The sequence below is a fragment of the Equus quagga genome, chromosome 1, assembly GCF_021613505.1.
Source record: "Equus quagga isolate Etosha38 chromosome 1, UCLA_HA_Equagga_1.0, whole genome shotgun sequence".
In the NCBI taxonomy this organism is placed as follows: Eukaryota; Metazoa; Chordata; class Mammalia; order Perissodactyla; family Equidae; genus Equus; species Equus quagga.
In genome coordinates, this window is record NC_060267.1 from 45,361,861 (window position 1) to 45,379,273 (window position 17,413).

General features: G+C 42.3%; 1 protein-coding gene across 2 annotated transcripts in view; it reads left to right on the top strand.

Annotated features, from left to right (window-relative positions):
* Nucleotides 1-16,590, top strand: part of MANSC1 (MANSC domain containing 1) — a 17,752-nt gene extending 1,162 nt beyond the window's left edge. The window contains exons 1-4 of one of the 2 annotated variants that reach the window (XM_046643029.1): nucleotides 1,680-2,232; nucleotides 3,494-3,814; nucleotides 7,442-7,582; nucleotides 14,893-16,590. In XM_046643029.1, coding sequence (XP_046498985.1) covers nucleotides 3,592-3,814; nucleotides 7,442-7,582; nucleotides 14,893-15,830 — 1,302 coding nt within the window. In that variant the 5' untranslated portion in view covers nucleotides 1,680-2,232; nucleotides 3,494-3,591 and the 3' untranslated portion in view covers nucleotides 15,831-16,590. Of the gene's footprint in view, nucleotides 1-1,679; nucleotides 2,233-3,493; nucleotides 3,815-7,441; nucleotides 7,583-14,892 lie in introns of those variants that run through there. The other variant, XM_046643024.1, reaches the window with a different exon arrangement.
* The last annotated feature ends 823 nt before the right edge of the window (nucleotides 16,591-17,413 follow it).

The window sequence follows — 17,413 nt, forward strand, 5'->3', positions numbered from 1 at the left end:
GGGGGGGGGGGGGGGGGGGGGGGGGGGGGGGGGGGGGGGGTGGTCCATGAATAGCATTCAGAAAGTCTGTGAACTTCGGTGGAAAAGTTTATTCTTTTACTAATCTCTAACTGAATTGTAGCATTTTCTTTAAGAGGCATGTAGGCAAAAGCCATAGTAGTGTTAGAGGTAGCTGCAATTTGCCACCACTAGAAATCACAGATATTTTCACGTCATATTACTTATGGCACATATCTCAAAATACCATTTACATTCAACACTACTTCAAAATTTTGGTAGTTCTGAGACATACCACTTGTTATTTAATAGATTAATAAGGAAGCACAAACATCGCACAGTTGTTTTTAACTAAAAATGGGGATAATAATGGGATCTATCTCATTAGAACTCTTAAAGGATTAAGTGACATGATATATGTAAAGTGCTCAGCATAGAGACTGGTGTGTAGGAAAAATCAGTGTTACTTATTATTTTACTGTTTCAAAGGTTGGACCCAACAGCAAGGAAAGTATGAGACTTGTGCTCTATTACCATATAATTTTTTTTTATTTTTAAACTATTTTGTTGTTTTTTACTAACTAAAGTCTGTTTGCATTACAGTTCACTCTTCATGTTGTACAGTTCTCTGGGTTTTGACATGTAATGACATGTATCCCCATTACAGTAGCATATAGAACAGTTTCGCTGCTCTAAAAGCTCTCCTGCGCTCCACCTATGCATTACCCTGCTCCTGCTGGCAACCGCTGATCTTTTTACTGTCAGTCTATTCTAACCTTTTCCAGAATGTCGAATAGTTGGAATCATACTTTTCAGACTGGCTTCTTTCACTTAGCAATATGCGATTAAGTTTCCTCTGTGTCTTTTTGTGACTTGATAGCTCATTACTTTTTATTGCTGAATAATATTCTATTGTATGGATGGACCACATTTTGTTTATCCATTCACCTATCGAGGGACATCTTTTTGCTTCCAGTTTTTGGCAGTTATGAATAAAGTTACTGTAAACATTTGTATGCAGTCTTTTGTTAGTATTTGGTAGGGTCAGTTTTTTGGATATCTCGTTTTTGTTTTAATTTGCATTTCCCTGATGACCATAGTGTTGAGCACCTTTTCATATGCTTATTTGTCATCTGTGTATCTTCTTTGGTGAGGTGTCTGTTCACATCTTTTGCCCATTTTTAATTGGGTTGTTTGTTTTCTTATTGTTAAGTTTTAGTTCTTTGTACATTTTGGCTACCAGTCCTTTATTAGAGATGTGTTTTGCAAATATTTTCTCCTAGTCTGTGGCATTTCTTTTCATTCTGTTAACATGTCTTGTGCGGAGCAGAAGTTTTTAATTTTAATGAAATCCAACCTTCAATTTTTTTTTCATGGATCATGCTTTTGATGTTGTATCTAAAACATCACCTAATTTAAGGTCACAAAGACTTTCTCCTATGTTATATTCTAGGAGTTTTATAGTTGTGCATTTTCCATTTAAGTCTATGATCCATTTTGAGTTAATTTTTGTGACAGGTGTAGAGTCTGTGTCTAGACTTATTTTTTGCGTGTGGATGCTCAGTTGTTCCGGTACCATTTTTGGGAAGACTATCCTTTCTCCATTGAATTACCTTTGCTCCTTTGTCAAAGATCAGATGACCATATTTGGTGGGTCTATTTCTGGGCTTACTGTCCTGTTCCATTGATCTGTTTGTATTTTCACCAATATCACACTGTCTTGATTACTGTAGCTTTATACTAAGTATTGAAGTCGGATAGTGTCCGTCCTCAGACTTTATTCTTCTTCGGTATTGTGTTGGCTATTCTGGATCTTTTTGCATTTCCATGCAAATTTTAAAATCAGTTTGTTGAGACCCATGAAATAACCTGCTGCGATTTTGATTGGGATTGCATTGAATCCATAAATCAAGCTAGGAAGAACTGACATCTTAACAATATTGATGAACACGGAATCTCTCTCCATTTCTTTAGATCTTCTTTGACTTCTCTCATCAGAGTTTTGCAGGCTTATTTTAAAGTCTACTTTGATAATTATACTTCAATATAGCTGGCTTCCTTTGTAATCCTCTATATTTCATTTTATGCATTTTAAAACACATCTCTCAGAAGAGATCCTAATCTTCACCAGACTACCAAAGGGTTCAGGAGAAAAAAGAAAAAAAAGATTAAAGAAGCAGTAATTCTGCTCTAGGCTGTCATTCAGTGAACGATTTGTATTCCGGAAATGTGGAGGTGAGAGGGCGAGGAGAGTTTCTGGTATTGCCTTGACAGTTTAACATTTATTTTTATTTTTCCTAGAAGAACCAGCTTACCAGTGGAGTTGGCGTTATACATGGGGTGACTTTTGTGTTTTTAGGAATGTCAAAAAGGAACACCTGCCTCCAAACTTTCCTTCAACAGAGTCACAGTATTCCCCCTACTGACCGGCAAATTCCCAGAATTAGATTTTTAGAGTTACCTGCCTCTGGTTTGATACTTAAAGAGAGGCAGCAACAAAAAAGGCAGCCTCAGTTGCCTCATCTATGAAATAAAGAAAATAATGGCTTTTTCGCAGAGCTGGTATAAAGATTAAATAGGACAATATGTGTAAATTTCTTAGAACATTTCCTACCACCAAGTAGGTGGTTTAAAAACGCTAATTGTTACTACTGAGGAAGAAAATATGCCCAGTCCTGTTGTCACTGCTTCATCAGGGTCTCAAGATTTTGCGTCCTCTCCCTTCTGATTGGGAGAGGCAAGAAGAAGAGGGATTCCAGAACTCAGAGCATGCCTTCTGTTTATACCTCTTCCTTCACAGACACTTACCAGCTTTTAAGCATTGATGGGATGGTATATGTGTTTGCGCTTATTAGTTCTTTAACAAGTTTTTAATGAAAGGTCGTCTCAAATCTATTAAAAATTGAAATGAATAAAAAATACTTGTTTATTTCTGTCCTTCTATAAATTGTGAGTCATTTACGTTGACTTGAAGACAATGAAATGTATCTTCCTTAGATTTGTTAAAAGAAACAAAACTTGGGGCTGGCCCCGTGGCCGAGTGGTTAAGTTCGCGTGCTCCGCTGCAGGCGGCCCAGTGTTTCGTTAGTTCGAATCCTGGGCGCGGACATGGCACTGCTCATCAGACCACGCTGAGGCAGCGTCCCACATGCCACAACTAGAAGAACCCACAATGAAGAATACACAACTATGTACCAGGGGGCTTTGGGGAGAAAAAGGAAAAACTAAAATCTTTAAAAAAAAAAAAAAAACTTGCGTCTGGCCCCGTGGCTTAGTGGTTGAGTTCTACATACTCTGCTTTAGCGGCCTGGGTTCATGGGTATGGATCCTGGGCGTGGACCTACACCACTCATCAGCCATGCTGTGGCGGCAACCCACATACAAAATAGAGGACGACTGGCACAGATGTTAGCTCAGGGCTAATGTTCCTCACCAAAAAATAAAATAAAGAAAGAAAAAAACAAAACTCATTGATGATTTTCTATTTTTGTTCTAGAGAGAAATTCCATCATCTGTGCAATCTTCTTGAAGCAAACTAAGACCAGAGGGAGGTTTATCCTTGACCTTTGAAGGCTGACTACACTGGAATTTAAAATGTTCTTCAGGAAAGAATGGAACTCAACTTACACTTTTGTAATAATTTGTTTCTTGACACTGAGGCTGGCCGCCAGTCAGAATTGCTCCACCAAGAGTCTAGAAGATGTTGTCATTGACATCAAGTCATCTCTTTCTAAGGGAATCAGAGGCAATGAGCCCATATACACATTAACTCAGGAAGACTGCATTAATTCTTGCTGTTCAACGAAAAGCATATCAGGTAAATAATAGTCGTGTGGCAACCCTTTATTCCATGTGTTTTGTGACATAAGTAGCTGGTCAATGTGGCTAAATAGTTTATCCTAGTGATTCTTAATGGGGTGGAATGGTGGGTGACACAATTACTGGAGGAATGTTCCACAAATGTGCCCTCCCCCTCCCCTAAGCTGATGAGTGTGTGCACACATCACTCAGGTGTTTGGGTAGAAAAAATGTTGAGTACCACCAGTGTTGTGTTCTAACAGGCATCTAAGGTATTTAAAACAAAATCCTATTTAAATGCTTAGCTGCCATTATCATAGAGTTTTGGAATACAGTGTAATATTACAAAGAACATTTAAACAGGGAAAGGGAGTTGAGGCAAGAAGTAAAATTCTTAACTCATCCCATAGGAAAATCAGCATTTGATTTTTAAGCGGAAGCCCCAAACCTCCATTTTGTCTCCCTTTCCTGGATCTGGTGGCATAAAGTGAGTCTGGAAGCCACCGGCCACTAATTACAGCTTCCACGACTCCAAGGGGTCTGGGAATTCATTTAGTCTGACCCATTCCCATGACACGGAAGGAAACTGAGGCCCACAGGTTTGAACACGGCTTTGCACATTTCAGGCTCCAAACCCATGACCTGAAAAGAGAAGTATATAAGTGAAACAATGGTTGTTTTTCAGTTGTTTATGACCCTGTCCTAATTCCCTGAATGAAAAAACCCCACTAAATTCATTGGGCATCTAATGCCTTGCTAGGTGCTGGAGATGAAACAATGACTAAGACGGATGAGGCCTTGCCATCGGAGCCTAGAAAAGCTAGTGAATGTTGGACTAGTGATTCTTATTAACCAAGCAAATCATATGTTTTCTCTTAGATCTTTACTTCCCTTTCTTTCTATAATGGTTGTAGTATGATAAGAAAGGAAGGGAAGAAAGAAGGAACGAGGAAAGGAAGGAAGGAAGGAATAGATATATATTTGGTCTTTGTCCCTGATTCCTGGCACAGAATTCCTAAAACTCTGAATTTCCAGAGCATAGGAGCTTCTTTTGTTATTCATAATGAACCCCTTTCAACCATACTTGAGTTTATGCTAATGAAGGAATTCTTGGTGGGGCCCTAGACAGCTTCAGGATGGGTGCTGGTCACCAGAAGGACCAAACCTTGATTAGAAGCTTAGACCTTTCGGCCCCCTACTCCCCTACCTCTGGGTAAGGGAAAGGGGCTAGAGATTGAATTCAATCACCAGTGGCCAATGATCTAATCAATTATGTCTATATAATAAAACCTATATAAAAACCCCCAAACAATGGGTTCTGGGAGCTTCCAAGTTGGTGAACACCTCTGTATGCTGGGAGGATGGTGCACACCTGCTCCACAGGGAAGGGGGCTCCTGTGCTAAAGACCCTTCCGGACCTCACCCTGGGTACCTCTTCATCTGGCTGTTCACGTGTATCTTTCATAATAAACTATAATTGTAAGTATAGCATTCTCCTGAGTTCTGAGAGTAGTTCTGGCAAATTATTGAACTTGGGGTGGGGGATTGTGGGAATGTGAATTTGTAGTTAAGTACTCACACTTCTGAATTTGTGACAGCAGTGTGAGTAATCTGGGGACCTGATACTTGTGACTGGCATCTGAAGTGAGGGCAGTCTTATGGGACTGAGCCTTTAAACCTATGGAATCTGACGCTACCTCTAGGTAGTTAGTGTTAGAATCGAATTGAGCTGTAGCTCACCCAGTTGGTGTCAGAGAATCAGAGAACTGGAGAATGAGCGTGGAAAAGACACAACGTATTTGGTGTCAGGAGGCAGAAACCCTTCAATGGTCTTCTCAAGTTGAGCAGTGTACTTTTGGACACTCTTTGTAGAAGGGATTTGTGAAAATTACAAAGATTTCATTTGAATTTCTAGTTTTTCTTTAAATGTTGATATCAACATTTATGTGAAATAGACACTTCACCTGCAAACAGGACTGAAGGCCGTGTGGGTATTTCTTGGCAACACAGGAAACCTTGCCGTTCTCTTCAATTCCATGTTGCATGTTTAGTGAGAAATGAGGGTTTGCTGCTTTATTCTATGCACAAAAGTACTGTTACTGCTCTGGGCAGAGGTAATTGTGGTCTCAGTTAATGGATCTGACTTTTTCCTCACTTATGGAGCCATGGTTTTTAACTGTGTAGGGTTCAAAAAACACTTCGATAATTTGTTTATAGCCGTAGACTCTAGAAAAATACCTATGAATACAAAGGACACAAAATTCTGCATACAACTTGGGGGACTTATGGACCCTCCCCTCTACCCAAGTGCCCCCCAAAAACGGTATTGCAGAATTATCCCATTGCTGAGAAGGCTAACCTAGAGAACCTTTCTTGTTACCTGGGTCATGGAGAGAGAACATGATAAAACCTCAGCAGAAGCTAGCTAAGTCTTATTTCCTGTCAAGGGAGCCAAGGTTGATCCCTAACCATTGCTTGACTTGAAGAAGTAATAGTGACACTTGGCAGACCATGTGGGTTTTTCCCCCTGGTTTAATTGAGGTATATTTGGTCCATAACATTGTGTAAGTTTAAGATACACAGTGGTGATGATTCGATACATCTATATATTGTGAAATGGTTATCACAATAAGGTTAGTCAACACATAGTTACTTCTTGGGTGTGTGTGTGGTGAGAAAGAGCATGTGTTTTAATAATTAGGCTGTAGGCCTCTTGACCTTCAACCTGACCGGGGATATACTGATCCCTCAGGGGTCACAGGCCAAGATGTGAGACAGCACCAGATCGAGGCCAAGATGAATAGAGAGAGTAATTTCTACTGGACATCAGAGGAAGAGAAAAAGAGGCCAGAAATGAAAGTTAAGAGTAAAAAGTAAGGAAAAAAGGAAAACAGAAAAGGAAAAATGATAAGGAAGAGCAGAAATGTGAAGAAAGAATCAAAAGAAGAATGGTACTAATAAAAATAAAAAATAGACTTTGCATTTCATACAGTACTCAGATCCGATATGGAAGGAGGCATGATATGAATGATGCTGAATTTACTGACTCCACCCAAGAAAGCCAGACTCCTGGCTTCGTAGGTGTCCAAAATGCCTTCAGGATACAAGACATACATGGAATCATTAGGGTTAGAGCTGTTTCTTAAGACCCAATTCAGTTGTGAGTTGTGTAAAGACTACAAAGTCAGGATTTCTATGTATACTTTGATAGATATTTTTGCAAACGGAAGGCTTATTTCTAAAAAATTAAATGTACCATTAAAAATTGGTTCTGGGGCTGGCCCGGTGGCATAATGGTTGTTCCCGCGGGGCAGATCTAGCACGGCTTGTCAGGCCACGCTGTGGCAGGATCCCACATAAAGTGGAGGAAGGCTGGCACAGATGTTAGCTCAGGGCCAATCTTCCTCACACACACACACACACAAATTGGTTTTACCAAAATTACCTTACTTCAGATTTTTAAAACCAATATCTTTAAAAATTGCTTTAAGGACTAAACTAAGGAAAAGGAAATGATTCAGCGGTCAGCAAGCAAGTGAACAGAGGTGTTTGTTCTGGACGCCAGAATAAATGAAGTTCTTCCTGCTGGCCTTACTCTTAAGAAAATCCTATTTCGAAATAATGCTTATGAAACCTTTCATTGCAGGGGACAAGGTGTGTAACTTGATGATCTTCGACACTCGAAAAACAGCCAGACAACCCAATTGCTACCTATTTTACTGTCCCAGTGAGGAAGCCTGTCCACTGAAACCAGCAAAGGGACTGATGACTTACAGGATAATTAGAGGTAATAAAAACTTTGCTCCTTTTCTTTTGTGACTGGAATTATTTAAGGATCTGGTTCACGTGAAATATTTTCTATGAAAGAGTTGAAATAAAACTACCAAAGAGGGGGCCACAAAATAGAGAGGCACACCAGAAAAATCTCATTTAAAATTCAATTTATTAATCCAGTCATTTTTCCAATGAAAGACCTTTGAATGATAGTATTTTGTGTGTTTCAGTTTTGTTTTTACCTTCCTAAGATAAAAGACACACAGACCTTTTGTCGAAACATTTGGAAACACCCTTTTAGAACAATGACAGCAACATTGAAATAAGTGCACAGGTCTCCTGTTTTGTAAGGGGTAAGACCCACGTGAAGATATAAAATTTCAGTATGTTTGTCATTATTCCAATTATTTTATAATCACACTATCTGAAATTAAACTCACTGTATTTGATTGTCCAGACCTGGAAGGAAGTTCATTCAAGAAGTGTTTTTTGTGTGTCTGCCTTGTGCCAAATCTGTGCAAGGCGTTGGAAATACAGTCTCCATGCTCGGAACTTACAGACTTGTTCAGAATTCAGAAAATACACAAACAATCATATAATTATTTGGCTATGTCTTGGTGAGATTTTGGCTTGTTAATTTTTCAGAATGAAATGCTTTCAGTATCAAATTTCCTTGTATTTGTTTTAGAAAGTTTTTGTCATTATACCCTTGGCTATTAATAATATCCTGTTTGTTCATTTATTCAATAAACAACAAATATTATTTAGCATCCCCCAGCCCAGCACTTTTTGTGTACCAAGAATACAAAGATACAATACTGAATGTGAAAAACAAGGTTCTTGCTTCTGGAACTTATGTTTTAGGAGAGCGAGACAATAACCCAAATAAATAGATAATCAAGAAGATATAGTCACAAATGCTATGGAGATAGCTGAGCTAAGACAGTGTAATGGATAATCACTGGGTGGCCCCTCTTGATCAGGTGATCAGAGGAAGCATCTGAAGAAGTAACCCCGTAAACTGAGATCCGAACAGTAAGGAGCCAGATGTGAGAAGGCCGTGGGAAGTTGTTTCAGGCCAAGGAAATAGCCTGTTCCAATACCCTAAGGCAAAATGGTTTTAGAGTGTTTGAAGAACAAACTCCCAGCTGGTTGACTCATAGTGAACCATGTCAAGAGTGATATGCAAGAACGAAGACAACCGGGGAGGTGACATACAGCTTTCTAGGCCAGGCAGGGAGGTGTTATTTTAGGTGTGTAATGGGAAGCCGATGGAAGTTTTTAAGCAGGCATGTAGCCTGGTGTTTTAAAGGTGATTTCTCAAAGCTCACTGGGACTGTTCTATTGGGAACGGACAATGACGCAGCAGCAAGAGGGGATGTGGGAAGATGGGTAGGAGGTGGGAGTGAGATGCAAGTAAAGGCCATGGCATTGTGGACCAGGCAGGTGGTAGAGGAGACGGAGAGAAGTAAACGTATGGGCTGTTGCAGAGGTAGAGTGGACGGGACTTGGTGATGGCGTGGCTGTGGGGGATGCGGAAAAGAGGAGCATTGGAACTGAGTCCTGGTTCTGGGCTTGAGCCTCTAGACGGATGGTGGCACCGTCTGCTGAGCTGGGCAAGATTAGAGAACTGCTTTCAGGGCTGGGAGGAGGAGCAATCAAGGCTTCTCTCTGGACTGTATTACTCGCGAGGACCTTCGGGGCGTGATATTGCCCAGGGCGCCTGGGCACTGGCTCTGCTCTGTCCCCTGGGTGAGGCTGTGTCTGAGTTTTGTTCATGAACCGGGAAAACCTGATGGATAAACATCCCCTTAAACAAGAGCATAAAGCCCAAATTACTTGTGTGAATTCTTCCTAAGCAGTGATGTAAGCCTGAGGATACAAGGACTGGCACATAAGGTACAAAGTTTCAGTTTTTCAAGATGAAAAAGTTCTGGAGATGAATGATAGTGATGGTTACACAACAATGTAAATGTACTCAGTGCCTCTGAACTGATACTAAAAAAGGGTGAAAGTGGCAAATCGTTATGTGTATTTTCCCACGATTTTAAAAAACAATTTTTTTAGAGAGCCTGTGGCACAGAACAAATCAGGCTTCTCAGGACACTCAAGACCTTACCTTGCCTGGAGAGGGTCTGGTGTCCTCTTGCCTTTTCAGGGCTTCAGCAGCCAGAGTGGCTGCCGTGATCGCTGTGGCTCCTTCACTTCCACTGCCTGTATGTATGTAATCTTGGCTAAAAACACTGGGGACCTGTGGTGTGGTGTGGCTGCGGCTTCTTTCTCTTCATCTTTGATCACCTGGAACATTGCAGAGCCCGTTAAATAGCCGGAGTGGGGATGGGGGCAGCATCCAGCAGGAAATGGACATCCCAGTCTGAGTGTCCAGACCGGTCAGGGCTCCAGACACTGATTGGAGCATTTGTTCTTCAACTTCAGGAGCTCCCAGCATGCGGAGGTCGGGCCTTCACGTTTCACCTCTATGATCCCTCCTCACTACCTCTTCTTCGTTCCGTCCTTTCTTCCACTATCAGTGTGTGTATTCTCCATGTCTATCATCTATTTCACAATCAAAGCAGAATAGTCAAGAAATTGTAGGTAATTTAATCCAGTAATTCTACTTCCATAAAACCTATACCAAAGAAACAACACCGAAACAAGAAAAAGCTATTGGTGTGAAGCTGTTTATTGTATAATTTTATAACAATAAAAAACTAGAGGGGGCTGGCCACATGGCCGAGTGGTTAAAGTTCTGTGTGCTCCACTTTGGTGGCTTGGGTTCATGCGTTCAGATCTGGCACGGATCTGCTCCACTCGTCAGCCATGCTGTGGAGGCATGCCACACACAAAATAGAGGAAGATTGGGATGAATGTTAGCTCAGAGCTGATCTTCCTCAAGAAAAAGAAAGAGGAAGATTGGCAATGAATGTTAGCTCAGGGCAAATCTTCCTCACCAAAAGAAAGAAGACTAGAAGCAGCATAAACGTGCAATTCCCAGAAAATAGTTGGGTGTAAAATTTGATGGAACTTGAGGGAATACGATGCAGGTATTAAAGAAATAAGTTTGAGGAATAGAAATAAACCATATTTCACCTAAATTTCTAGTGAACAGCATCCGGTTATTTTTCAGTTACATGAAAAGAATGTTTAGGGGGCCAGCCCTGTGGCCAAGTGGTTAAGTTCACGCGCTCCGCTTCAGCAGCCCAGGGTTTCGCCAGTTCGGATCCTGGGAGCAGACATGGCACCGCTCATCAAGCCATGCTGAGGCAGCATCCCACATGCCACAACTAGAAGGACCCACAGCTAAAAATACACAACTTTGTACCAGGGGGCTTTGGAGAGAAAAAGGAAAAATAAAATCTTTAAAAAAAAAAGAGAATGTTTAACTTTAAGGTATACAGAAATGTTGATAGTAGCTGGGACATAATGTTGGAAATTATAGTTCAATTTGTTTTATAATTTTCATAATACTTCTATTATGTGGTTGCTTTTGTAATGCATGTATAAAGGAAGGAGTGTGTGGTGAAGGTTCTCTCCAATAGAAGTGGGAGAAAAGGGAACTTGGCAGGTGCATAAACCTAATTTTAAGATCAAGTGTGAAGGTAATAAGTGGACTTAGAATCCAACAGTTCCTGTGGCGGCCACCAGGGGGCGCCATCAGCCCAGAGCAGATTGGTTGATATCTAGTGATAAAGCGGCACCAAGCCTGTACATGGTGTGCAGCAGACTATTTATATCTACAGGATGTTTACAAATTGTGTTTGTAATTCTATTTATGAATCTGCCCATGTTGCTGGACTGAGACTACGCCATGAAAATAAATGATCTGCCTCCTGTTTAGAGTGAAATTAAATAGATATCTGTTGGGTGGTTTGTTTCCAGGTGAACTCTATTTCCTATAAATGATTGACTAATATTTACAGATTGAAAGTTTGAAAGATGATAGTGTACTCTGTTCTTCTAGAACATCATTGCAGCTTGGCATTATTTATTTATTTTTTTGCAGCTTTGTGGTGTGTCATTTCTACCAAGGATTAGAATCGGGGAATTCAGACATAGAATCAGTAGGGAGTCTGTTTGCTCAGCTGGTTTCCAAATAATAATAGTCAGTCCCTAAGTTTTTTATTTAATGAAATCACTTGAAAATAAAATTCAAAAGAGAGGTTGAGGCCGCAAGGCTGTTTCCGGGTCCCCTCTGTGTCTCATTTCTTTGTGACCCGGAGAAAGCACCCCACCCCGATGGCAAACACCCATGGTGAGGTCAGTGGAGCAGGTGTGGAGGATCCGTGCGCGGTTCCAAGATCTTTGCCAGTAGAGGAATCTGCTCAAGAAATGGGACTGGCCCAGCTTTGTGTGAGCTTGCATTCTTGAGAAAGAAAATAGCTGTTTTGGTCATTCTTGTCAATGGCTTTATTTAAGTTCTGAGTTCACACATATTACAGAGCATTTTCTTAAATAGTGTTTTTTTTAAAAACTTTAAAATGAAATATGTTGAGTCCTGCTCTCTTTTTAAATATCTGATACTACCTAAAAATATAGGTGCTATTGGGGCCGGCCTGGTGGCACAGCGGTTAAGTGCTCACGTTCTGCTTCGGCGGCCCGGGGTTCTCCGGTCTGGATCCCGGGTGTGGACATGGCACCGCTTGGCACGCCATGCTGTGGTAGGCGTCCCACATATAAAGTAGAGGAAGATGGGCATGGATGTTAGCTCAGGGCCAGTCTTCCTCAGCAAAAAGAGGAGGATTGGCAGCTCAGGGCTAATCTTCCTCAAAAAAATAAATAAAATAAAAAAATAGGTGCCATTTATCTCGTGGTGATGCTAGGTCTATGAACGTGAATTCACCTGCAGCAGAAACTCTTCAGTGTTGTTTGGCATTGGTGATGGAAAGAGGAATTTCAGGCACCCAGATTCTATTTTGGGGTAGAGTACTACATCCTAGAGCAGGGGTCTGCAAATTTTTTTTGTCAAGAGCCAAATAATAAGTATTTTAAGCTTCTCGGGCCAGGATTTTAGGCTTCGTGGGCCATATGCAATCTATCCTGCCTACTCCACCTCTGCCCTTGGAGTGGGAGGTGGCCATAGACAATATGTAAACACATGAGCGTGGTGGTGCGCCAATAAAACTTTATTTATTTGTGGACACTGAAATTTGAATTTCATATAATTTTCATGTGTCACAAAATATTATTCTTTTTGATTTTTTCCAACCATTTGAAAACACAGAAACCATTCTTAGCTTCCAAGCCATCCAGAGAAGTGACAGGCCAGATTTGGCCCTCAGGCCATAAGTTGCTGACCCCTGTGGTAGGTGGATTAAGAATGACAGTTCTGAAGGAGCTCGCAGAGGTGTGAGGCTTAGAGAGTCGTCGGAGATACTGCAGGTCTGAAGTTGCCTCTGGATCGTTTGTTAGCAGAGAGAAGAGTAAGGGCCAGTTTAGAAACTGGCACTGAGAGGAGCTGAAGAAGAAAAGGGAAAGAGAAGAGGGGAGAATGAGCCAGTCGATGCGAAGAAAGTCCTTTGCTTCCTTGCTTGGGTTTTCTGCAGCTCTGAAGAGAAATGATTAGCCAGGGAGCAGAACAATACAGAGCAATTCCAATGATCATTCGCTGCACCTGATTGCTTTAACAAGCCTTTCCGGTTTGAGCTGTGGTTTACCAGCTGTGGTGTGTGTGACTAAGACCAAAATTCTCAACTTTCTCGCCCATGAGGAGGATCTGAGGCCTGTTTCTCCTCAGCAGGAGTTGGGACTGTGTGATTTTCTGCTCTTTATTTCAGCAGTGTGGCCATTGTGATTTCAAATATTGGTCCTGTCGTCCTCAGATCCTCACACCCTAAGACATTGCCTCTAGAATTTTAATTCTTTTTTTTCTTTTTTTACTGAGGAAGATTTGCCCTGAGCTAACATTTGCTGCCAATCTTCCTCTTTTTGTATGTGAGCCACCACCACAGCATGGCCACTGACAGACAAGTAGCATAGGTCTGTGCCTGGGAACGGAACCCGGGCCACTGAAGCAGAGCACATCAAACTTAACCACTAGGCCACTGAGGCTGGCCCTAAAATTTTAATTTGTTTTTTAAAGATTGGCACCTGAGCTAACATCTGTTGCCAGTTTTCTGTTTCTTCTTCTTCTCCTCCCCAAAACCCCTCCATACATACCTGCATAGTCCAGTTGCAGGTCCCTCCAGTTGTGCCATGTAGGACGCCAACTCAGCGTGGCTTGGCGAGCGGCACTAGGTCTGCACCCAGGATCCGAACTTGTGAAACCCTAGGCCTCTGAAGCAGAGCACGTCAACTCACCACTTGGCCACGGAGCCAGCCCCTAAAATGTTAATTTTTGAAAGTCAAAATTAGGGCCAGCCCTGTGGCCGAGTGGTTAAGTTTGTATGCTCTGCTTCGGCGGCCCAGGGTTTCACCAGTTCGAATCATGGGTGCGGACGTGGCACCGCTCATCAGGCCATGCTGAGGCGGTGTCCCACATGCCACAACTAGAAGGACCCACAACTAAAATATACAACTATGTACCCGGGGGGCTTTGAGGAGAAAAAGGAAAAATAAAAAATCTTAAAAAAAAAAGAAAGTAAGTCAAAATTAAATATCCCGGATTGCCTTCCTCCCCTGAGCATGGTGCTGAAGCCTGTGTTTTGACTGAAATGTCATCAGCCGTCTCCTGCTGCTTTGGCCTCTGCCCGCAAAGACCAGATCCTCTAGTGCCCTCCGCCTGCTCCTCCCTGTCGAAGGCAGATCACTGGGATTCCGCCTCCTCTCCTCGTTGTCCCATGGCCTCCATGCACCTTTCTTGCCTGTGCTCGCTCCCCCCGTCCCCACCGTGACATCTCTCCTAGTGACTACTTGCTTCCCACTTATCATAGCAGTACCAGCTGGCACAGCCCGCAGGTGCTCGCGCCTCACACCGGCATTCTCCCTGCCAGTCTTCATCCTGCCACATCACCATGGCCCAGCCTTTTTCCCTGGCCTTGGCCCCTTTAGCATCTCCATCTTCCTAAACCTCTTGCTGCCCGTGCTGAGCCCCTCTTAGTGTCTCTGCTCCTCCCACCTCTGCCTTAATTTTCCTCGTCCTCCTCCACACATCTCTTTCCTCCTGTCCCATTGCTCTAGAAATAAACCACAGCATCTGGTGGAGAGGCAGCGTCATCAGGTTCTGATTTAGCAATCTGTATTTTTCCATTTTGCACAAGTTTCAGTGAAATGTCAAGTATCAACAGTTTGGGGACTTATGGAACAAGCTGATACGTTTGACTTTTTTTTAACCTACCTCAGCATGGAAATATTTAAGTCTCCCTTTTATTTCCTTTACATTTTCAGATTTCCCGTCTTTGGCCCGCACTGATTTGCCAAGCCAAGAGTTAGCCCAAGAAGGTCCTCTCTTCCGTGGCCGGTCTTCACAAGCAGTCACCCCCACAGCCCCTCCTGTGACAGGTGATTCGAAGCCCACTGGTGTCGCGTGGAGAGAGGCATTTTCTCAGAAGTTGGGGTCCTCAGATCACTCAGAGAAACTACTCAAGATGGATCAAGCGGGTCCACTGTTCCCTGTTTATAAAGAAAAAGGCCGTTCTCAGAGTTCACGGTTTACCTCAGAACAACAAATAGCTCATGTGCTGCCTGAAAATGTGACAGCATTCCTCACGACAGGGGCCAAGGCTTCCCTCCACGCCATCTCCGCCACTCCGGAGCCCGCGCTCCTCCCCGCCGCCAGTGTGCCAGTGACACCTTCTGTGACTTCCCAACCACAGGAGCCCACCTCAGCTCGACCTGTAGCAAGGCTCACATCTCAGCCTCCCACAGTCCTCATTCCTACAATTTTGACACGTGCTGTGGTGACACCGCAAGCTGGCCTGACCACAACGGCAGCTCCGATGACCGTCTCTCAGGCACCCACGGCTCTGACGGGCCCACGAGACACGGTGCCCTCTAGAGAAATGTCCACCCCAACTCTGAACACAGAGGCTGCCCATAGCCCTGCCACACCCCCTTTGTCCCATGTGGGTTCTTCCACTACGAATGCCACTGCTTCCCAGGGAAATGGGAAGGCCAGTCCTGGTGGTTCTTCCCTGAGCAGTGTTCCCCGAAGTCTACATGGCCTTGCCTTTGAAAAGTGGCTCCTCACTGGGACCCTGCTCTTTGGTGTTCTGTTTCTCGCCATCGGCCTTGTCCTCCTGGGTAGGATGCTCTCCGAGTCCCTCCGCAGGAAACGTTACTCGAGACTCGATTATTTGATCAATGGGATCTATGTTGACATCTAAGGACGAAACTCGATGTCTCTTAATTCGTGTAGTTCCTAGTGGGCCAAACACAGTGAGTTTCTGCTGACTCGCTGATCTTAGCAGGATTTTTTGAAGTATTTTGAAGACAGGCCAAGGCCCTCTGCCATTTTCTTTTTGCTTGTGTTTTGAGGAGAAGCGGGGAAAGGAAATAAATAGGTAATTTGAGTGATCTGTCTCTAAAATATTATCTGAAAACAAGCTCCCCCCAAAGTAATAAAGTATAATTGCCATATAAATTGGAAAATGACTGGCTTTTTGCAAGGAAAACTGGGTAAGACTTCTAGGCTCCGGTTCGTTAATATTTCTGGTTCCAGATAAAGTCAACTGTTTATGATATTAATTCTCATAGATTTACTTTCCTTTTTATATGAATTCCAATAAAACTTATTCCAGATGTATTTCCTTCCAATTAAATATTTGAATAAATCTTTTGTTACTCAGTAATGTTCTTGTAAGTGACACATCCAGCTGGATAACTTTCAGTTTATTCCCACCAGCAAAATGATTAAATGGTGAAAATATGTGTTCTAAGTTAAAATGATAAACCCCCCCCCGCCCCCCTTTTCCCATCAATGAGCAAAGAGATTCCTTTGGGAGAATTCTAGCAGACAATTAGCCTACATGGAGTCGATGATAAGTCAGTTCTGATAAATGGCCAAATCTACTTGGGGTCTGTTCTGGTTCACCATTCCCCCGCCCCCCCCCCCCCAAAAGTAATAAAGGCATTTTCTAAACTTTACTAAGTTTAAAGTGTAGTAATTTTATTTATAAATCCTTCTCTAAACTTGACCAACCCTCAATTTTGGCTTTATTTGGAATAACATTGGAAATAATAGATCTCACTTAAAATTATTATTACGTGGTTAGTATGCTATAATTTTTATTGATTAGTTACCGAAATACGTGAGAAATGCTTTTTAATAAAGAATTTGCCAGATGAACTACAGTGGGGTAACTAACAATTCAGGAGGCCACCTGGTCAGCGTGACCCCTCATCTCTCTGAATTTCATTTTGTTTACCTGCAAATCAAGAGGTTTCATCCCTTCCTGGTGTCACCAGGGTTTTTAAAGATAAACATGGAATTCAGGTGCAATCTTTATACAGTGGGCGCTAGAGGGCAGTAGCTGGCTAACAAGTATAGCAATGAAGACAAATGTCGGAAATGACAGAAACTGGCTTTTCTCCTCTTTCCTCCTCACCTCCTCCTTCCTGTCCTCTCTCTTGGAGCCCCTCCCCTGCCCCCCTGGTTTACACTAAGCTCATAAAGCTCATTAAGAGGAAAGCTGGGCTGTTGAAAATACTACTTTTCATATATTTTCCAACTTAACAGCTTGACACAAATCTCCAAGGGGTTTACATAAGCTTTCAGTAGGTTGAATAAATAAAACCTTGAATCAGTTTAATTTAACAAGTACTTATTGAATAGCCACATGCAGGCCAGAATCAGATTAGTAACTAAGTGCCTTGGAATTTTAAAATTTCTCCTCTCTTTGTTAACGGAATTAGATAGCGGAAATGAGGCTTTCTGTGGATGTTTATAAAAGCTTTCTCCTGGTTCTTT